At 40.0% G+C, this 24,095-nt stretch overlaps 1 protein-coding gene across 3 annotated transcripts in view; it reads left to right on the forward strand.

Annotated features, from left to right (window-relative positions):
• SSBP4 (single stranded DNA binding protein 4) overlaps positions 1-24,095 on the forward strand; it is a 1,807,268-nt gene that overhangs the window by 1,741,005 nt on the left and 42,168 nt on the right. For all 3 annotated transcript variants that reach the window (XM_044053843.1, XM_044053842.1, XM_044053844.1), the window contains one exon: positions 8,917-9,018. In XM_044053843.1, the coding sequence (XP_043909778.1) occupies positions 8,917-9,018 (102 nt within the window). The remainder of the gene's footprint in view (positions 1-8,916; positions 9,019-24,095) is intronic.

Consider the following 24,095-nt stretch of genomic DNA (forward strand, 5'->3'; position numbering starts at 1 on the left):
TAGCTATATAATCCCACTGCTTCTTTGTGAATTGTTTCTTTCTCAATCCTTTCTAACTTCCTCTGATTTCTATAGCTACAGTGCGATATTTTATATGCCCTACTAATTATCCCTTTTTAACAGCAGTTTCTGTTGTAGATTCTACTAAAACGCTACCACTGCTGGTCTTTCACTAAGAACCTCCTTATTCCTGTCTTGTTGCCTATACTCTGCCTTCACTATCAAGGATTGATATCAATCTCTAGCCTACAGGCCAAATATATTCTTGGCCTCTTCCCATTCTGTTATCTTTCCTTGTCTAATTATTTACTCCTGACACCTTGGTTCCTTTGACAGTTTTCTCCAGTAAATTCTAGCCTCCTCCTGCCTATTCTGTGTACGCCAGTTGTAGTCATCCTTATCGGCAGAAACTCCTTTCTCCATTCCCATGTTGGCTTAGTTCTTAGAGTACTTTCTGCAACTTTATGGATATAATATTCTTTATGATTATTGCTGTTCTCCTTAAAGGTCTGCATCCAAAATCCCAGTCTCTCCTTATTTCTTCAGCCTCCCCCTGTTTCATCATCATCCATTTCCACTTTGAATTATAGCTTTCTGAGTGTGCTATGTATAGGTGCTTTAACTGCGTAACTCTGAAATGGTCATCTGTATATGTCCTTTGACAAATTGACGTAGATCCAGCCAAACTTTATAGCCATCAGGATGGTTACCACCAGCTGATTCCCTCTTGAAAACGGGGAACCCCACAACACTGATGTGTGGTATGTAGCTTTTAAGGTAGGAAGTTGTGGGTTTGTAGGCAGAAGTGTACCAGTCAATTTAGAGGCCAGCAAGTGCTTTTGGACAAAAAAAGTGTCACAGTCATTCATGAGAAGAGGGGTGACAGATGCATTATAACATTTGGTCTTGCAATACAGCTTTCCAAGATTTGTTTGTTTATTGCTTGTTAACTGGCATGATGGGTTAATCCAGCTGTGCAGTCCTCGGGTATAGTCAAGCTACAACACAAAATTACAGTAGAAAGAAAATGGCAGAGTATTCAAAATAACATGATATAGGAGATAATAAATATGTAATAAAAATAAGAAAGAATTGGCATGGTATTCACAGGGACCTGATGTCTTAGACAGCTAGTATAATGTTAGTTACAACTAGTAAGTCTATTTACAAGAGTGTGCAGAATATGCAGTATAATTGCAAGTTCCTTTACTTGTCTGTTAGGGTAATATTCAGTAAAAGGACATGCACATGTGCTCATGTGTCTAAGTGTATGTGTACTTATGTGTTTGTGTGTGTGTGTGTGTGTGTGTGTGTGTGTGTGTGTGTATACACATATATCTGCATTTATGTGTGTATGTGTACATATATAGGTTCATAAGTAGGTACTAGGCTATCGGTCCAAGGGCCTATGTAAGCCTAGCCAACAAGGTTCCCTGGCTTATGCCACCCAAGAAAGTTAATTTCCTGTGCCCCTGTTGAGCAGAGCCACAGAAGTGATCCCTGGGGTGTATTTCCTATTTCCCATCCACTCATCTAGGTTCTTCTTGAAGAATGCTAATGAGGAACTTTGCTTGACACAGATGGGTAGCTTGTTCCAGAGTATAGGAAGTCTCTGGGACAGGAATCTATCCCTCCAGCATGTCCTGTTTATTGTGGTGACAAGGTTTAGGTCCTTAGAGTGTGTAGCTCAGAGGGATTGGGATTTCTTTAGGTGTGGCATGTCCAACAGCTCTGGGTTTTAACATAGCTTTATATGTTAGGCAGAGATCTCCTGGGAGTAGGTGATATGCTACAGAGTAAAGCTGGAGTTTTTTTGAGACTGTCAGTCTAGGGCATCTGTTTGAGGCTAGTAATCCTCTTTGTGAGGTACTTCTGTGGCCTTTCCAGCTGCTGCAGATGTCTTGTGAGGTACATTCCAAAAGGAGCGTTATACTCTATAATGGGTCTAATGAGTGCCGTGTAGAGGGGAACAATGACCTCTTTTTTCCTGGATGGAGAACCCTTTTGTAATGAGGTGTGCCACATAAAAGGATTTCCTGACTACTGTGGCGATGTGATTATCAAAGGAGAGACTACTGTCCACCTGGGTCCCAAGGTCTCTTATCACACATTCGGCATTAAGTAGACTGCCATTTATTTGGTAGTTCATGGGTACAGAGTTTTTACCAAAGGGGATGACAGTGCACTTTTTGGCATTGAGCTTGAGGCCATGCCTTTGACAATAGGCATCTGTCTCAGTGAGGCCCTTCTGTTGGATGTCCACATCATTTGGGGACTCCACTATGGCTCCTAGTTTGCAGTCATCTGAGAACTTTGTTAGCCAGAGGCCTTCTGTGTTAGCCTGTACTTCAGAAAAGTAGATACCAAACAGGAGAGGTCCCAGGACTGAACCCTGTGGTACTCCACTTGTCACTGGTTTGAAGTCAGATTTGGAGTCTGCAACTTTTACAGTGTGGGTTTTGTCAGTGAGCCAGTTGGCAGCCCGTCTTGTGACGTAGGGATTTATACCTAGTTTAGTGAGTTTAGCTATAATTCCAGAATGGGGGATGGTGTCAAAAGCCTTGGCGAGATCAAGATAGGCTGTGTGAACCACCTTACCCTCGTCTACGGCTTTGGTGACTGCCTCAAAGAAGTCGATCAGGTTCAGAAGGCGAGGTCAAGATAGGCTGTGTGAACCACCTTACCCTCGTCTACGGCTTTGGTGACTGCCTCAAAGAAGTCGATCAGGTTCAGAAGACATGATCTGCCTTTCACAAACCCAAACTGGGTGGGGTTCAGAGTTTGAAGGTTACCACTGTCTTTGTTTGAGTTCCATGATGATATGTTCCATGGCCTTGCAGACCAGGCTCATCAGGCTAATAGGGCGATAGTTCCCAGGATTAGTGGTGGCTCCCCCTTTGTGTAATGGGATAACTGTTGCTGTGCGCCATTCAGTGGGCACAAAGCCTGACGTGAGACTATGATTGAACATGGTGCTTAGGTGGGGAGCCAGTTCGTTCTGAAGTTCGTGTAAAACGCAGCCTGGGATATTGTCCGGTCCCATGGATGCTGTATTTTTGGTTTTAGAGAGTGCAGCTTTTATCTGCATAGATGTGATTAAAGGGACTTTGCAGTCTTCCTGTATAGATATGGGCATTTTAAGGGGTGAGAGGGGGGTAAAGTTAGCACTGAACCTATCTGCCAGGATGTTGGCAATATCAGTTGCTTCTGTAATTTTCATGCCATTATGCTGTAACTCAGAGCAGCTCTGGGTTTTGCCATTGAGATTCTTGACATTGCTATAAAATGCTTTGTGGTTGCAATTAGAATCAGTGGCGATTTTGCTTTCGTAGCTAGCTTTGGAGGATCTTATAAGGGATCTCATCTTCTCACTGAGGCTGACCAGGGAGCTCCAACACTCATGGGATTTTACTCTCTTTTGCAACAGTTTCTTCCTTCTGTTGTAGAGTTTGTTTATGGCAGGGCCCCACCAGATTGGCTTACTTTTTTGGAGGATAGCGTCTTGGTTCTGTTTGGGATAGCACGATCCATGGACTCGTTTAAGTGCTTATAGAGTGCATTTGTGTAGGATTCAGCAGTCGTAACTGTATTGTCCATCTGCATGTGTGTCATGAAGTTCGCCACTTCTGTCTTAAGAAGCATGAAGTTAGCTTTGGAGAAATTTTTACTGTGGTTTCCTTAATGGTGGGTGGGGGAAGGGATGCAGATATCTAGAGTGATTAGCTTATGGTCGGATCTGACCAATGAGGAGTTGACTTCAGGTGTGGAACACCGGTCATTCATGTTGGTAATGACTAGGTCTAGGATATTGTTGCCCCTTGTGGGGGTGTGGATAAGTTGATCCAGGGCATTAGAATTTATGAATTCCAGAAAGCGTTGAGTGAAGGAGTTGGTACATGAGTAGTTTTCCCAGTTAATGGTGGGGTAGTTAAAATCGCCATGATTAGGGTGTTTGGTTGAACCCTAATATTTTCCAGTATATCAAGAAGAGAGGAGTGGGAATCCTGGGGCATGGTGAGGGATCTGTAGCAAGCTACAGTTTGGATTGCAGTTTTGCCCAGAGTTAGTGGCACTTGGATAACCTAGGATGCATTATGCTGCACAACTAGCCTGGAGGTGTGGATATCCTTAATGAATATAGACACACCTCCGCCTTTGTTGTTCTGGTCCAGGTTAGACGGCCAAAAAGTGCAGTATGAGTTATAGCCTGGTAATGCAGAGGTGCTGTCTAGAGCCTTGAACCAGGTCTCAGTCACTGCACCGATTTCAATGTTCTCCATTTTAAGGAGTGCCTCGAGTGAGTGCATTTTGATGTGTGTGTGTATGTGTGTGTATACATATATCTATTTTTATGTGTGTGTTTACATATATCTGTTTTTATACGTGTGTGTGTGTGTGTATATATATATATATATATATATATATATATGTATATATATATATATATATATATATATATATATATATATCTATATATATATATATATATATATATATATATATATATATATATATATGTATATACACACAGACACACACACACACACACACACACACAAATACAGATATATGTGTACACAACACACACACACACACGTATGTGTGTGTGTGTGTGTATATATATATATATATATATATAAAGAGAGAGATTATTAAGGTCCAAGAGCAGTGAGGTGTCCTGTTGTATGTCTTAAAAGGATTTCAATGTTATAGTTTAGACAAACATAACATGTCAAAGTAGAATGTGTAACTCTAAACTAAAAACTTATCCTTTTCATTGTCCCAAGAGAACATAAGAGCAGGTAGATGAGTGGAGTTATGGGGCAAGGAGGATTCCTATGGATTAATGGGGAGCACAGGAGAGAGAGAGGGTTGGATATCCGTAATTCCTTTGGATTAATGGGGAGTACAAGAGAGAGGGCCACATTGCTGTAATTCCTTTGGATTAATGGGGAGCACAGGAGAGAGGGTTATATATCCAAAATTCCTCCTATGGATTAATGGGGGAGTACAGGAGAAAGGGCTGTATATCCATGGTTCCTATGGATTAATGAGGAGCACTGGAGATGCGTCTGGAAAGAACACAGAGGGAGAGTAGTAACTGTGCATTGAACAGAGATGCAGTTTTAATAGCAGCAAACGTGTAGTTGAAGAACTTGTATACAAGTATGATTTTCAGTAGAACAGTGGTAACCACTTCTTAAAGATGTGCAGGTCACACAGATCTTTTATCTTAGATGGGGGGAATCCCATGTGGCTATGCCGATTGAAGAAAAAGATCCATTGTGTTTTCTTAGATGGTATCTGGAACAGAGCAGGTTTACAGAAGTTCTGAGATCATACTGTCTGTCTGTGTACAGACCGCTCTGCACGTCCATTCTGTATTCTGTTCTAATTCAAAGGCAGAACTTTCAGCTGTCCTTATTTTGGAGGAACATGCCTGTTTAAGGATGTCCCTATTTTCAGGCTTAATCTACCACTTTGCACAATTTTCTGCATTCCACTTGTGATTTTTAAAGCTGTCTAGTATACAAGAAGCCACACATAATGACCAACAGGCTAAAAGTAACAAAAATTTAAAGAAAAGAGTACACACATTTTAAAACTTTCTGTTTCAGAAAGTAAATAACCTTGTGTGGTAGAATTTTGCAATATAGTTCATTAATCTCTTCAGATTTTACATACTTTCTTTTGTAATGCGGTTATATTTTCCCATCATTTTGTCACTTTGGTTTTTAAACGTGTTACTGAGTAGTATCTCACATTCTTACTGGAAGTGGGAGGAGTTATGTGCTATTTGGTATTCGTCATATGCTAATTAGGTTTACAGACTTTTTACTGGATGTTCCTGTTTTCAATGGCATTTATTCTTATTTTCAATGTCTGACAGTTGGGGCATGTCTATAGGGAATGTGATCTTTGAGTGCTTTTACAGTGATACTTGGAAAATAGAGGGTGAGAATAGGTAATGGTGTGCCCTTCATGTCTCCATTTAGCATACTGAATTGGTTTGGCTTTGAACCATTGTGGAAAATTCTAGAAAATGTTTTGTCATACAGAAGCCTCGTGATTCTGGCAGGTCTGATAAGTAAGGCAAATATTGCTAGTCTCTTCTTCAAGCCTTCCATGACTGTTGGTCTTTTATCAGGTCAGTGAAAACCATTTGCAGATCATGATGTTTCCAGCACTTTCTGTGAGTTTATGTTGCCCATCCTGTAAGGTGGTTCGAGTCCACAATGGGAATTTGGGTCTACATCAGAAGAGCGAATGCTTAAAATAGCAAACGCTCTTCTATCGAACCGAAAACTATGAAACCTCAAAATGTCGAAGGCACGGATCAGCAAATTTTTTCCCAGGGAAAAAATTTGCTGATCCAAAAAAAGAATGTACAGACAAAATTACCCCCGACACTCCCCAACTTAAATATACCAACTCCGAGATCGCACCACAGTCGAGAAAACAGCAACGTCCCGAAAACAGCCCAGCGATTTTTTTTCCCTGGGGAAAAAAATCACTGTTGCAAGCCTTTGACATTTTGAGGTTTCGTAGTTTTTGGCTTGATAGGAAAGCGTTCGCTATTTTAAGCATTCACACTTCTGATATGAACCCTGGGAATTTGGTAGGATTTCTTTGACAGTAGAATGGAGATGGTTACTTCATTGCAAGATACCACTGTTTTGTGGTCTGCAGCATTCTGGAATGTAGTAGACATTAAGGAAACATAACAATGCAGAGGCAACTGTGGCCACTTTGGATTTAAACAGTAAAAATAGAGTATATGCTTTATTTTAACAACACTGTGTGTTGTGATTAGAAGTGTAATAGAGCAGCTTTTACCAGTGAGTTGTATAAATTCCACTGTTCAATACACACTCAAGTGTGTTCCTATGATTTTATTTGCAAAGTTAAAAATATACAATAGATTCATAGAAAGTACACATTAAGTAAGCAGAGTGGTTTACTACTATTTGTTGTATTGCAGGTTTTAGAAAGGCACAGTCTATACTTTATTGAAGTTTTTGAAGCATAGTTAGTAGTAAAAATTTACTTGTTTTATTGTCCAGAGAATTCTTTTTTCTAACAGTCGAAATTTGGATTCCTTTCTTAATCATTAAAAATGTCATTTGCAAAGGCACTGTATGGCATGCAGTGTTATTTAGCATTAAATGTTTTGTTAGGGCACTTAGAACATTTTGTATCAAATGTTAGAGATGAAGCAGGTACGTAGAACTTTTTGAATCAGATTTTAGGGGATAAAACAGATACAGTAAGCAAATGACTGCATTTGTAAGTTTAAGTTCTATATGATAATATTTGAATCTTTCAAAATTGTTTAGCTATTTCCATGAATTGAATGCCGACCCTTAGGTTTAGTGATTGGCAGTATTTGTCCCAGATTTTCACTATTATTGTTTTGCATCCTTCATGAATAAAGACATATTTGTCTTTTCTTTTATGTGGATTTACAGTGATCGATAGTTTTGGGTTTAAAAAAGTAGGACTGGCTCCATAATAAAATAGCTGTCTCATTTCTGAGGTGATTTGACTACATTAATGTACTGTAAGTTTCTGGCTAGACTGTTACAAATATTCAGAGTTCCAAGGTTGTTAGGCCCTCAGTTTAAAGTTTAGTCCCATTACAGTTGCTGCAGTGTTGCGTCATATACTTTTTTTTATAATCCTTCCTGGTGTGTAGATATAATAAACTTTTTTGTTTAGTGATTCAGTGTTCATTTTGTATTGCAAATATATACATTTCATTTGGATAAGAAAAATAAAAATACTTTGATCTGAATTTGTGATTCATGGCTGTAACTTTTATAATTTGTTGAAAGTAATGGCTGCCTTGTATGCTATGTTATAAAAAGCTTAAAATTTAAAAGTTATGTCAGTAGCTTGGTACAAATTGTAAAATTATCAATTCTCTTCATGAGCTGTGGCAGAATTAATATATAGTGCTGTCTTACAGGGATGAAATAGTGTTGACACTAGTATATTTTTTTTATTTTTGCACTCTAAAATTACAGGGGGTTTGTGGATTTGTTTTAATTTAGTGCTACAGTTCTCTTCTCATCACTTAAGTGATCAGAGCTACACCTCTTGTGTGCCTCTCTTTCTCCCTTCACTACCCCATTGTATAATTTTTGCCCGAGTACTGATTTCTCTTCTGATGATGGTATCAGTTTAAAACAGTGCAGATGCATTAGAGTTTGACTAGTGGGATGAACACCAGACACTCAAACTAGCATTCCTCTTTCTCCTTTTGGGGAAAAGGATGTAAGGTTCTGTAGTGCTATAACCACGGGTGAATGAACACCTGGAAAAACGTGCAGCAAGAAAGTCACTGCCTACCCTAGGGGTTATAGTGGAGATGCTGTGGTACTGCTGACGCTTTTCTGTATCAACTCTTGTTGGTATTAAGAATGCTTTGGGAGTAACTGGAAAGTTACAGAGGTTGAGTCCGAAGAATAGGAAGGTGGTATGATGCAGTGAGTTGCCACAAGTCTTGAGTACAAAAAAGACACAGTGAGAGGAATTTTAGCAAAAGCACTGAATGAGAGTTTAGAGAAGCATTTTTGTGTAATCTCTTGATGTTTTGGACAGTTGGGCAGGTAATCTAGACCACAAGACATTTACCAGCTGGCATAATCATACATCAAGAGTAACAAAACATGAAAAGCTGATATTTTTCCAGTATGATAGAAGTGTATGTCATAATCATTCTGTCTGCACCCATATTTCTAGGCTGTACTTTTTAAATGGGTCATTTAAGTGTACAATATGTGATGAGCATTGGATTGTTCTGTAAGTTAAGTCTCTGTGTATAGATTACATTTGCAGTTCATCTACATGTGGTGGGCTGCAGTGAACACACAAAAGGACTGATTCTATATTGATCCTTTCTTGTTTCCACAGAATTCCCCAAGTAACTTGGCAGGAATGAATAACCCCCCAGGAACTCCTCGAGATGATGGTGAGATGGGTGGAAACTTCTTAAACCCATTCCAAAGTGAAAGTGTGAGTTTTTATCTTGCCCGATTTGTTTAGCAAATACATTTGTAAACGCAGGTAATGTTTTGTGTGTAAATGAATGAGTACTGTATAAATTGTATTAAACTAGAACATTCTCTTTACATGTGTGATGGACAAAATAAGACTACTGAATAACTAAAAAGTATGCCTAGAGCTTTGCTGGCAGTCAGATGGTTTTAATGCACCATGGATCATAAAAAAAAAAACTTCCTCTCTGTGATTGCTATTACGTGAGATGACATTGTTTTATTTATTTATTTTTACCCTCTTCCCACTCAGTGAGCTGCATCTGCGGCTGAAGTTGAAGTAAAATGCAGTCAGTAGAGAAGTAGGTGATAACTATTTGGTGAGGATATAATGTCTTTGGGTAGGAATTATTGGATAGCACAGCAGTAGTGTTTGTTGAATGCTTATAGATGTTTGGGAGGGTGGCCTAATGGTTAAGGTGTTTGCCTTACAAACACAAGGTGCAGGGCTTGAGTATCACAAGGGATAATTGGCTAGGCTTAAAATGGCTCGCAAGGGCAGTTAGCTTAGTACTAACCTGTGAACCTAAGTATTAAGTAATGCAAGAGTTGTGAATATTACTGCAAGTTTAGTATTTTAATTTGGCTAAGATTAGAGTTGCTGTCTTAATTTTGCCAAGTCATTTTAGGACAATCTAATAAAAGTTGTACAGTAGCATTGTGAAGGGCAGTAAAACAAAATAAATACAGTACATCTGTCATGCAGAATTTCGGGGAAAGAAGACAAGAGCTGAGGGAAGGCTGAATGTAAAAGGTGGTTAAGTTTTGGGGCTGTGGACAACCTATGTAGCTTAGGGAATCTGTTTGGTAGAGCAGGTTGTAGTCTTTTGTAGTATCTTGTAAAGAACGTGAAACAATAGAAGGAGAATATCAATGACTGAAATTGTAGCTACATACCTTTCATGGGAAGAATGCATGGGGGCAGGTGAATTCCAAGGGAGAGAGGAAGCTACAGTGAACCATGCAGATGTGGCTGTATAATATTTGTCCTCCTCCCAGAATGCAGTTTATATCCATATAGTTACACAGTCTAGACATCTTAAATAAGTGTTTTTTCCTCCATTTAGTTATATGGATCATATTATTCACTGTCTTAGATGTTCTGTGAAAGCAGTGTCGTTATGTTTTTATTGGATTAAAATGATCTTTGCTTATGGTAAACAAAGGTCTTTTATTGCTCATTTTTATATTCTTCAGACAAAAGATAAGAAAGAAAGATGTTAAATCTTCAAATTTTTGCATCCTTAAAAAATTCTGGTCCTCTATTCATCTCTCTACCCACAACTTTGAAAATTGCCTGCTGCACTCTCATTCTTCAGTTACTTTCCGAGGTAATTTCAAAGGACTACTAAGGCAGGCGACAACTGCCTGTATGTTTTATTATATATCTAACAAGTTCTTCATGTAAAACGTGTCATCACCATACTCATCAATTCCCTTTTTCTGCATTAGGTTGGTGTGTTTCAACTGTTGCCACGTCTCTCGATTCAATGCCACCTTCCTGCCTTCTTTGACATTCATGCCGTATTGTCACAGGTCTTCTATTATGCATTCCATCCATCTCTTTGCTGGATGTCCACGTTTCTTCTTTCCTTTTTTCCTCCCTCTCCCAAATATGCTTCACCAGATCATATTCTGCGTGCCATGACTACCGTAATCTGTTCTGTTTGACCTTCTCAGCAATTGGAGCTATTCTGAGTTCTACTCTGATGTCATAATTGCTTTGTCTGTTGCACTGTGCGCACCCTACCTCTCATTTCAGGCACTTCATCTCCATCACCTTGAGCTTCCTAAACTGCTCTGCTCTTACTGCCCAGATTTCCATGCCATAGAGACATACTGGTCGCATCACCATTTTGTACACCTTACTATTCATGTCACACAATACCCCTGATACTCTGTGCCAGTTTGTTGCAGCCCCTCTTATCCTAGCTTTGACCTCTTCATTCTGCTAGCCCTTCCCCTTAACCAACCCTTCTAGGTACTTGAAGCTGTTAACCTATTCCATTATTTTCCCTTCTATCTTATTTCCCTTCTATCTCAATTTTCTCTGCCTTGTCTGTACTCTGCTTCATGCCATGAGTCCTAAGTTTTGAATTCCAGTCCCTTATTTACTGATGTTCCTGTTCAGAGTCTGCCTGTAACGCCACATCATCTGCATACAGTAGCTTTGTTGGTCTGCCTTCCCCAACCTGTTTGCTAATGTAGTCCGTCACCAATATGAACAGCAGTGGGCTCAGAGCTCCTCTGAGTCAAAACAGAGCTTACACTTGTGTCTTTGGGTCCTTGTACATAGCCTGCACTAGTTCTACCAACATTTCTGGGCCTTCAAACCATCACAGGACTGCCCAAATCAACTTTCTTTGGACCTTGTCATATGCTTTCTCCAAGTCTAGGAGTGCCTAGTTGCAGTTTCTTCATCTTTAGCTTCTTTTCCACTGTCCGTTTCACTGCAAGCATCAGGTTGGTTGTGTTGCATCTTCATCTGAATGCAAACTGCTCATCTCCTATATCATTGCACTGCATGTTTGTCAGTTATATCATATCATATCCAGCAATTTCCTGCTGTTACGGGAGTTTGATATCTCTGTTATTGCCCACAGTTATGAATGTCCCCTTTTTTCTTGTACACTGACATTGGAATGGTTATTCTGCTTTTATCTGGCATTTACCTCTCTCTGCTGTGATCTCATCTGAGCCTATTACTTCTCCTGAATTCATTTTCCTTAGTGCTGTTCTTTATTCTTCTAGGGTGGTCTCTCCTTCCTCTTCCATTGTAGGCTGTGTTTGAGGCAGTATGTCATCTGTGGGGAGTTTTCTTCATTCAGAAGCTGCTAGAATTATGCCTTCTATTTGCCTTTGATGACCAGTGAATTGTTGAATAGGATGTTGTTGACATTCCTTATGAATGTTCTCTGACTATCTATATCTATCTTATTTACCCTTGTAACATGCTAGAACTTCATTGTGCCATCTGTTGAGTAAAACGCACTTTAATAGTTAAAGGGAAAGTCTTTTTCCAAAGAGTTAGTTGATGAAATCTTCCTTGCATTTTTGAAAAGGATTCTATTCTGAAGCAGTGTGACATTTAACTAGGGAAATTATGGTTTCACTGTAATGTCTCATGGCAGGGAGATAATAGGAAATGTGTATTTGTCTATACATCTCTCTCTCTCTGTATGTGTGTGTGTATATATATATATATATATATATATATATATATATATAGAGAGAGAGAGAGTTTGTTTTGAAAGGTTCTATGTACTGGACAACACTAAGGTAATAGAGGAAGAAATAACTCTGGGATAAGGTTAACTACACTGTAGGTGAAGTTTTCCTTTAAGGAATTCAGTGAGTGGTCACAAAGGCATTGAAGGAAAAAGGGCTGGTGTAGTTGGCGTTTAGAGTAGTAAATTGGTCAGCAAGGACTTTTATGAGAGAGTATGTATTTAAGTGATGAGACAAAGGAAATGTAAAAGCTTAGCTGAAGGAGTATATTAGTGCAAAGTATAATTTAAATAGAACTGAGTAGTGACAGAGATGGATTGAGGAGTACAAGATAGAGAAGAATTTTGTTGGGATGAATGATATCTGGTATAATAAAAAGGGAAAGATTATGATAAATTAAGGAATGCAGAATTGTGTAAGAATAGCCTGGTATGTGCAATAAGTGGAGAAACCAGGCTTGATGTTAACAGCATAGTATTTAGTTGTACCTAAGTTTGGGTTGTTTAGAAGAAGCAGGAAGTTAGAGATATGGAGGTAATTTTGCTTTATATTTTAATGAAGGCATTACATTTATTGCAGATGAACTGAGCTTCAGTCCATTGCTAGAAAAGAAAGGAAATGGCTGGGATTAAGAATTGCAATGCATTGGGAAAGGCATGGTACATGTCTGTGGTATGCAGTGCAGGGCCATCTGATGCAGAAATAAAATATATGTAACACTGATAAACAGGATTAAATCAGTGCAGATGTTGTGATGGACAGCTTCGCTGTAACAGGGGTGTGGTGTGAATCGTGCACATCCATGGTGAGTAATATAAGCTACTAAATGAGAAGGTTTATATCAGGATATGGATCACTGTAAGGCAGCAAATCGGAGAAAGACACTTTGTAGTAATAGATGGAGATCTGTCAGGTATCCAAATAAGAGGAATCCCTAGGATATGTTAGTGACTATAACATCACAAAAAAGGAAATGTAGGAAAGATGGCTATCTGTCAGGCTTTGAACTGAGGGAATCCCTAGGGTATGTTAATATCTGTATCATCAGAAAAAAGAGACTTCATACTAACAGTAATATAAGCTACTAAATGAGAAGTGATACCCACTGCAGCAATGTTAATTGCAGCATCATAATTTTTCTGCCACAAACTCAGTAATTCCCTCCACAGCAAAGTCTAATGCAGTCTGCTATTGTCCTGATACAAACTCAGTAACTCCCACTGCAGGAAGGAATAATGCAGTCTACTATTGATCTTCTACAATCACAGGAACTCCCACTATAAAATGTAATCCCCTTTCAGACGAACTCTTAACTCTTGTCTTCCAACTACAATAATCATCTTTGACCACTATCTGCTTGTTTTTTCTATTATACTTACAGAAACCTATTTAACACAATTGGAAGCTGACTTAAAATTAAGTGTATTCTTAAGGTTAGTGGTTGTAGAGCTGTATTGCAAAATAAGAAGTGCATACATATGCTTATCTATGTTTATTATTAATCTTAAATATTGTTTTATCATAACTGGAAGCTGATTTGAAAAACAAGTTCATTCTTAATGTGTTGTTGAGCTGTATTGCTAAATAAGGTGTGCATAAGTATGCTTATCTATGTTTATTATTAATCTTAAGTAATGTAAAACATTGCCAACAGTATACATCTATCGCTTATGTATAATAATTTGGAGCTTTTCTCCCCGGGCCTCCGCTGTAAATGGACTCGCGTCCAGTCGGACTATCCCGGTTAACAAATGTAAAATAAATAAAATAAAAATAAACAGATGGGGATTTGTGAGGCTTGGAAGTGAGGGGGGGTCCCTATGATGTGTTAATGAAAGACATCTTTCAAAACCACATTGAAAGACTTCCTAGCTAAAATCTGGCAGTGCTCTTGGTCAAAACCAGGACAAGCTATATCCTTAAACGTGAACAAGTACCTTTTCATTCCTTATACCTCCTTACTCTCCCTTCTTCACTTACTTCCTTACTGCCAGTGGCAGCTGGTGACTTCAAATCAAAGGGGGCTACAGGAGACAGTTGAATGGGTGGGGCCAATGGGAAGTGGTGTGACCAACTAGAAGGGGCAGAGCTGTGCTCAAAACCACAAAAACTGGGACTTTAAATACGCTGCCCGGGGTGCCAAACCATCATTATGAGAGTCCAATCAAGACAGAATGAAGTGTAGAAGAAAAAATATATTTTGGTGCATTGGCTACATGACAGCTTATCTAGATGAAAACAAAAAAGTTGCGAGGCATGAAAAAAATAAATTACTTTTTAAATACATTACTGGAATGCCAATCAAAATCAAGTATAAAAAAACAAGCAGCACTCAACTCAAACCACTTCTCCTTGCAAAGTAATTTAAAAATAAAATAAGGAATGGTTAGTGTTATTTACATTATTTTATTATTTTCTTTTTATGTTTCAGTATTTTTATATATAATTATTTTATTTAGTATTGGTACTTGTATTTTTAAATTACTATTACAAAAGAGTGGTAATTTAAAGAATTTATTGGTAGTACTTTGTCATTGGATGCTTTTTGCACATGGGAAGTATTTAAAGGGTGGTTTTATGGTTTTTATATTCATTCTGATGACGTTTGTGGTGTTTTATTAAATGAACGAAAGCTTAATAAGAATTGTGGTCCGGTTCCTTCCTATTTTGTGTATTGCTGCTATTTTTTTAGTTGGATACTCTGCACACTTACACTTCACATACAGAGTCGCTACATGAGGGAGTGGGGTGCAACAGGTATGTCACAATTTGAAATGTCTCTGGCTGATGGCGATGGCCCTAACACATTTGTCATACCTGTCAGAAATCTGGACAAAGCCATAAATAGAAGTCGGACAAATGCCCGAAAATAAGGACAATTTTTAAATATTGATGTTATAAACTTAGGAAGATAATAGAATAGTATATCTTGCATTAGTATGAATTTTCTAAAGGGAATGAAATCTGAAACTGAAATGCCTGTCATTATTTTCTAACTTCAATCCTTAATGATTTGACACTAATTTGCCAGAAATTGTATGAAAAACTGACCAAAAATGTGATGCAAAAATATAAACTAGCCACACAATACAGCTGGGAACCTGTCAAAGACGGGACACTTTTTTAATATTAGTACTGTCAAGTTGAGCAGCTGACAAATTAAGAGAATCTACATGTATTTCTGAAAGAAAAGTAATCTATAACTCTGACCATTACAATTATTTATTAATTGTAAACCCTTCACATTTTCTTTCAAAATTGCTATTAGGGGGAGAGCAACATTTTGAGCCAAAGGTGGGGACTTCTGTAAAGCGATTTATTTGCGCGTACCTCTCAACCTCGTAATGCAGGAAATCTGGACAAGGCCAAATACATTGGGGGAACATACAGACAGTACTAAAAATTGCTCTTGTATAAACTTAGACAGTTGGTAGAATAACAGATCTTGCTGTAGCATGCATTTTTCTGAAGGGTATGAAGTCTGAAACTCAATGTCTGTCATTATTTAGTGACTTAATTCCTAAATGATTTGCCAGAAAACCACAACTTTTATGAGGAACAAACTAAAGATAAGAAGCAAAAATCTATTTATTCTGTGAAAATCTGGACAGTTGAGAGGTATAGTTCAGCCGGGGCTGTGTCTGAGTTTGTCACCCCTCCCACAAAAATCATGGTCAAATGGGGCCTTCCCCCTGCAGCCATTCCAGTGTCCCATTACTTGGCTATTTCACCCCATTTACCGTAAACACTGTAATGTGCATACTGCTTTACTTCTATGATGATTTGGATTTCATTTAAAAGTTTTATTTTACATTTTACAGTACAAACACTAATAGACATCTGCTAAACAAAGCAATGTAGTCTCACAATGAAAATAGACTTACCATTAAAACTTCTCCCTTGAAACTCACATTCATTAAAACAGCATTGAAACCCACATTCAAAGAAAATACATCTGGCCAGTGGCAGATAAAGATTAACTTTGGGCTGTTTTCAAATCATACACTGACTGCCTGAAAAACTCCAGCTTTACTCCATAGCATATCACCTACTCCGAGGTGATCTCTGCCTAACATATAAAGCTATGTCAAACCCAGAGCTGTTGGACATGCTACACGTAAAGAAATCCCAAACCCACCAAGCTACACGCTGTAGGGACCTAAACCTTGTCACCACAACAAACAGGACATGCTGTAGGGATAGATTCCTGTCCCAGAGACTTCCCATACTCTGGAACAGGCTACCCATCTATGTCAAGCAAAGTTCTTCATTAGCACTCTTCAAGAAAAAATCTTGATGAGTGGATGGGAAATAGGAAATACACCCCAGGGATCACTTCTGTGTCTCTGCTCGACAGTGGCACAGGAAAATAGCTTTCTTGGGTGGCGTAAGCCAGGGAACCTTGTTGGCTAGGCTTACTTAGGCCCTTGGGCCGATAGCCTTGTACCTACCTATGAACCTATAGGCCCCTTGCACATGAAACATACATGTGTTCTTTGATACACCTTCCTGACTGTATTAAATTATATTCCTTGTATAATACAGTACAGTTGTTAGGGAGTGTTTTAAATTTATTTATTTTTATTTTACATTTGTTTACCGGGATAGTCCGATTAGACACATGTCCATTTACAGTGGAGGCCCGGGGAGAAAAGCTCCACATTCAGTACAGAAAATACAGATAGTTGTACAATATGATAATATGATCATCTATACAGAAGCAAACAACTGACAATAGATAAAAATACAACTTTTGATGCAAAAAACAAAATTAGACACTAGATAAAAAAATACAACTTTCGATACAGAAACAGGAATTGACACTAGATAAGCATTATAACTGATAATAGAGACAGACAGAGACTACTTATAGAAATTAGTGTAAGTTTAGCATGAGCTAGTAAAACTATTAGAAACTTGAGTAGAAACTAAAATTTATTGTTTTGAACATTTTTCGAGTAAACAATGAAACAAAATGCATGCACCAATAATGACAAGACTTCCCAGTTCAGAACATTTCCATCATAAAAATCTACTGAAACTTCTACAGTCCACCAGTATCAATAAATATGCACAATCTCTGCAGAAGTAAAAGTTATCTAAATAATTCCACATTAAAGAGATCTCTAACTAATGAAGAGGTTGCTGTTAGCAAACAACTTTATATTTCATTGTTTCATCTACAAATAAAGTGCCTGTTGCCCTTGAGGAGTAAATTGCCCATGTTATATTAAAAAATAATAAGCTAGTAATATTGCAATCGGGAATGGAGGGCAAACTGATAACAAGTTCATAGTTACTAGGTATCTTCGCCAAAGAGGACATTCTCAGGACTGCAGCATCCACCCCCTTTAAAAGTACAACACAGTACAGTATCAGCAATGCATGTACATACTGTGGGAGTAGAACCCACAGCCTTCTGCATTGAAAGCAAGTACACTACCAGTGCAAGTAGACTCAGCATAAACAGCACTAAACTTATCTTCCCCTGAAGCTCTTAGCTCCATGTAAAATCCATGCAACACTCAAATGTATCTCTCAGTTTTCCAGCACATGATCACAAGAAGTCTAGAAAAAGCCAAAATTTATTGGGGGGGGGCCCAAAAACCAGGGATACATTATAAACATTGCTTGTATAATCTTGGAAAGTTGCTAGAATAAAATGCTCTGCTACCACCATGAGTTTCACTGCCAAGTCTTGAATCCAGGACCATGAGCACTACAGTCAGAGCAACATACCACTATGTCAAATCAGCTCTTTGTTGAAAGAGAGGAAGAATGAAACTTAAATGGCTATCATTTAGTGACTTCAGTTCTCACCATAGCCCCTTAGCACAAAAAACTGGACAAAGCCAATAATGGGGCAATACAGTCCCTAAAATATGGGCAAATTTCAAATATTGATCTTATAAACTTAGACAATTGCTAGAATAAAATGTTTTGTGTTACCATGTACTTTCTGAAGAATATGAAGTCTGAAATTCAGATGTCTGTCATTTAGTGAATTCAAAATCCAGAAAACCACAGATTTTATGAGGAACAGAACAGAACAAAAATATGGGGCAAAAATCTGAAAATGTTTCAAAAGTGGTAGTGGGTAGGGAATTTGGGCTCTTGCTACCTGCACCCAAGGTTCAGGGTTTGAGCCTGAGTTGCTGTCTAGCCACCAGTTATAGTTAACTGGGGCATTTTACACATACATACGTGCGCACACACACACACACACACACACACACACACACACATTACGGCCAAAGTGCAGCAGTTCTAAGTCCATTCCCCATGCAAAAGCAAGCAACAGCTCCCTTGCAGTCCGATCCCCTTCCAGTGTATGCAGTTGTAACCTGCATAGACTTCTGGGGCACCTGTAGACTGATACCTTCTTTCTGAATCTGGACTGGTTAAACAGCAGTCTGGATTTGAGTGGATTCAAGTTCCGAGCATGCATGCACGAGTTCCGGGACTTGTTAAAAGTTTTTTATTTTGTTTTTTGTACAGCTGGGTGGGGGGTGGGGGGGGCTGCAGTCCAATAGCAGGAGCCGCCACTGCTTACAGCTATCTAGTTCTCTTCCCTGACTTTCTCTCTAAATGTACCATTAGCCTGTTTTTCCCTCACTTCATACTGCAATTTCTATTTGTATTAGACTAGCTTACCTTTAATTTCTCTACAAACTGTCTAAAATTTCTCTAAATATTAAATGATTGTCATATACCTTCTATCGGTTCTTAACCAATATTTTTTATTTTGTCTAATTTGTTATAATAATTTAAACTGTAGATGTTTTTGTTTTATTTTTGAAGATTGTAAAATTATTGTTAAAATGTTTTGTGACAATTTGGTTCATCGGTGTGTATTAGGCTAATGGCCCTGGAGCCTTTACAAGCCTAGCCCATAGGATTACCCTGGCAATGTGTCACCCGACCTTAGTTCCCAGTGCCGCTGTCAAGTAGAGCCACTGGAGTTATCCCCGGGGTGAATTTTCTATTTCCCATCCACTCATCAAGATTTGTCTTGAAGAGGGCCAGTGAAGTGCTCTGTTTGACATGTATGGGAAGTCTAGTCCATGGCATGGGACAGTCTCTGGGTTATGAACCTGTCCCTCCAGCATGTTCTGTTGATTGTGGTAATGAGGTTGAGGTCTCTGGAGCATGCGGTGCGGAGGTATTGGGATTTCTTTAGATGTAGCATTTTTAACAGAGCTGGGTCAGACATGGCTTTGTAAGTCAAGCAGAGATCACCTCTAAGTAGATGATATGAGACAGAGAATAGTTGGAGTTTTTTGAGTCTGTCCATATAAGACAAGTGTTTAAGGCCTAGGATCCTCTTTGTGAGGTACTTTTGCAGCCTCTCCAGTTGTTACAGGTGTCTATTGAGGTACATGGCAAATGGGGCATTGTACTCGATTGACCTAACGAGAGAAGAGTAGAAGGAGACGGTGACCTCTTTCTTCCTGGATGCAAAACTGTTAGTAATGAGATGTGCCACATAGAAGGACTTTTTGACCACAGTGGCAATGTGGTGGTCAAAAGAGAGATTGCTGTCTACCTATGTTCCCAGATCTGTTATAATGCCGTCTGTGTTCAGTGGACTACAGTCGATGTGGTAATTCATGGGAACCGGGTTTTTTCCAAAGGGGATGACATGTTTTTTGGCATTGAGCTTAAGACCATGGTTCTGACACCAGTCGTTGGTCTCAGTGAGGCCTTTTTGTAGGATGTCAACATCACTTGGGGAGTTAATAATAGCTCCCAACTTGCAATCATCTGTGAACTTTGTCAGCCAGAGTCCCTTCATGTTGGCCTGGACTTCAGAGAAGTAGATATCAAACAGAAGAGGACACAGGACCGAACCCTGTGGGACTCCAGTCGTGACTGGTCGGCATTTTGACTTGGAGTCGGCCATTTTCACACTGTGGGATTTTTCTTTGATTCCTGAGTGGGAAATGGTATCAAAGGCCTTGGCCAGATCAAGGTAGGCTGTATGAACCACCTTGCCTTCATCCAGAGCTCTGGTAACTGACTCAAAGAAGTCGACCAGGTTGAGCAGGCATGATCTACCCTTCACAAAATCAAACCATGTTCGATCCAGAGTTTGGAGATTCCTTATATCCTTGTTTATTAGATCCATGATGATGCTTTCCATAGCTTTGCATATCAAACTCGTCAGGCTAATGGGGGGGCGATAGTTCCCAGGGTCTGCAGTCGCTCCTCCTTTGTGGAGAAGGATGACTGTAGCAGTGCGCCATTTGGTAGTGATAAACCCTGAGGTGAGGTTGTGATTGAACAGGGCACACAGGTGAGGTGCCAGTTCACTCTGTAGTTCATGTAGAACACAGCCAGGGATATTGTCAGGTCCCATAGAAGCTGTATTATTGGCCTTGGGCAGTGCTGTTTTAACCTATGCAGCAGTAATACTGGGTGCTTGGCAATCTACTGGTATTGTGATTGGTCCTTGGGGGGGGGGGGTAAAGTTGGCACTGAATCTGTCAGCCAGAATATTGGCAGTATCTGTTGGCTCGGTATAGGAAGTACCATTGTGCAGTAGCTCAGAGCAAATCCGGGTATTACCATGGAGATTCTTTGCATAACTATAGAAGGCCTTGTGGCTATCTTTACTGCCTGCTGCAATTCTGTTTTCATAGCTAGCTTTAGAGGATTTGATGAGGGATCTCAACTTTTTGTTGAGGTTGATAATGGAGTTTTTCCATTCTTGGGACTTCACCTTATTCCACATCAGTTTCCTCCTTCTGTTGTAGAGTTTGGTTATGGCAGGGGTCCACCAGATTGGCTTCCTTTTTTGTAGGAGAGCATCTTGGTTCTATTGGGTATGGCGAGATCCATGCATTTGTATATGTGTTTGCACAGTGCATTGGTGTATGATTTAGGGGTCATGCAACTATTCTCCATTTGCATGGGTGCCGTGAAGGTAGCCACCTCTGTTTTTAGGAGCCCAAAGTTAGCTTTGTAGAAGTTTTTCATGGTGGTTACCTTTGCGGGGGGTAGATTATCAAGATGATTAGTTTGTGGTCGGATCTAACCAGGGAGGAGTTGACTATTGGTATAGAGCAACGGTCGCCCATGTTAGTAATGACCAGGTCAAGGATGTTGCTACCTCTAGTGGGGGTAAGAACAAGATAGTCCAGGGCATTGGAATTAATGAATTCCAGGAAACATTGGGCAAATGTATTAGTACATGAGTATTTTTCCCAGTTAATTGAGGGATAGTTAAAGTCGCCCAGTAGAGTGTTAGGTGGAGCCTAATATTCTCCAGGGTACTTAGGAATGTGGAGTGTGAGTCTTGGGACATGGTTGTGAACCTATAGCAGGCTACAACCTTAATTGCTGTCTTAACCAATGTTAGCTGCACCTGAAGTATCTCTGATGCATTATGTTGGACTACCTGTCTGAAGGTGTGTGCATATTTTATGAATATGGAAACACCACTGCCTTTGGAGCTGTGGTCCAAGTTCTAGGGCTGAAAGGTATGGAATGAGGTATAGCCTGGTAGTGCAGGGGTGCCTTCTGCTGCCTTGAACCAGGTCTCTGTTACAGCACAAATGTCGATGTTCTCCATTTTAAGGAGTGCTTCAAGCAAGTGCATTTTGAGATTTAGACTTCTAGCGTTGAGCAGCATGACCCTCAGATTGCATTTGTTTGTAGCTGTTATGGCGGTAATTTGGTCTTTGGAACAAAAAGGCACTATGGGGGTGGTAAGAGCCTTGGCCAGTATCCAGAAGCCAAGGGGTGACAGATGAAGGCCATCTCTGGCAAAGCATCAAGGTCTGTCAGTCATGTCGTCCCAGGCAGACCGATACTGGATCCCCTTAGAATGACACCAGAAACTTAGCCAATTGTTGAAATCAATAATTTTCTACTTGTACTGTGGTATGATTCTGGGTTGTGGGTGATGGTAGGATGCTGCTCAGGGCTATGGTCATAACTGCCTGGGCTACATAATCCAAGAGCTCCTCCATGTCTCTCTTCATGTAGTCCAGGGAGGTACGGTTCAGGTCATTCACACCCACATGTACAATGACAGAGTCATATTTGTACCTGTTGTTGAGGGACCTGAGTGCATGCATTATGTGGTGGATCCTGGCAGCTGACTGTTACTTTCTCCTTATTCAACCTAGTGAGTGGGACATCAGTGTGCCTCACTATCGAGTCATCTATGACTAGTGTGTTGGGCATGCTGTTTTCCCTTGGGGGCTTTGGTTCATGGTTCATGGGTGTGTACTAGGCTAATGGCCCTGGAGCCTTTACAAGCCTAGCCCATAGAAGTGCCCTGGCATTGTGCCGCCCGATGTTAGTTCCCAGTGCCTATATCAAGTACAGCCACTGGAGTGATCCCCGCAGTGAACGTTCTATTTCCCATCCACTCATCAAGATTTCTCTTGAAGAGGGCCAGTGAGGTGCTCTGCTTGACATTTATGGGAAGTCTATTCCAGAGCATGGGTGGTCTCAGGGTTATGAACCTGTCCCTCCAGCATGTTCTGTTGATTGTGGTAATGAGTCTGAGGTCTCTGGAGTATGTGATGTGGAGGGATATGGATTTCTTTAGATTTTGCATTTCTAACAGAGCTGGGTCAGACATGGCTTTGTAACTCAAGCAGAGATCACCTCTTAGTAGATGATATGAGATGGAGAATAGCTGGAGTTTTTTGAGTCTGTCCATGTAGGACATGTGTTTAAAGCTTAGGATCCTCTTCGTGAGGTACTTATGTGGCCTTTCCAGCTGTTGCATGTGTCTAGTGAGGTACATGCCAAATGGGGCATTATACTCGGTGACTGGTCTACTGAGGGAAGAGTAGAGAGAGATGATGACCTCTTTCTTCCTGGATGCAAAACCTTTGGTAATGAGATGTGCCACATAGAAGGACATTCTGACCACAGTGGCAATGTGGTGGTCGAAGGAGAGGTTGCTGTCAACATGTGCTCCCAGATCTCTTATAATGCCTTCAGTGTTCAGTGGGCTCCCATTGATGTGGTAATTAGTGGGAGCTGAGTTTTTCCCAAAAGGAATGACGACGCATTTTTTGGCATTAAGCTTAAGGCCATGGTTTTGACACCAGTCATTGGTCTCAGTGAGGCCTTTCTGTAGGATGTCTACATCACTTGGGGAGTTAATAATGGCTCCCATCTTGCAGACGTCTGTGAACTTGGTCAGCCAGAGTCCCTCTGTGTTAGCCTGGACGTCTGAGAAGTAGATGCCAAACAGGAGAGGACCCAGGACCAATCCCTGTGGGACTCCACTCGTGACTGTTGGGCAGTCTGATTTGGAGTCTGCTACTTTCACACTGTGGGTTCTATCTGTGAGCAAATTTGCAACCCACCTAGTGATATACAGGTTGATGCCTAGTTTGGTGAGTGTATCAATAATTCTTGAATGGGGAATGGTATCAAAGGCCTTGGCTAGATAGAAGCAGGCTGTATGAACTGCCTTGCCCTCATCCACAACTCTGGCGACTGACTCAGTGAAGTCAACCAGGTTGAGCAGGCATGATCTACTTTTCACAAAACCAAATTGCGTGAGATCTAGAGTTTGGAGATTCCCTATATCCTTGTTAATTAGGTCCATGATGATGCGCTCCATAGCCTTACATATCAGACTCATCAGGCTAATGGGGTGATAATTCCCAGGGTCTGTAGTCGCTCCCCCTCTATGAAGAGGGATGACTGTATCAGTGCGCTATTCAGTAGAGACAAAGCCTGAGGTAAGGCTGTGATTGAACAGGGCACACAGACTTGGTGCCAGTTCACTTTGTAGTTCATATAGAACACATCCAGGGATACTGTCGAGTCCCATGG

Source organism: Protopterus annectens, chromosome 13.part0 (genome assembly GCF_019279795.1).
Source record: "Protopterus annectens isolate FY-2018-M chromosome 13.part0, PAN1.0, whole genome shotgun sequence".
Lineage (NCBI taxonomy): Eukaryota > Metazoa > Chordata > Ceratodontiformes > Protopteridae > Protopterus > Protopterus annectens.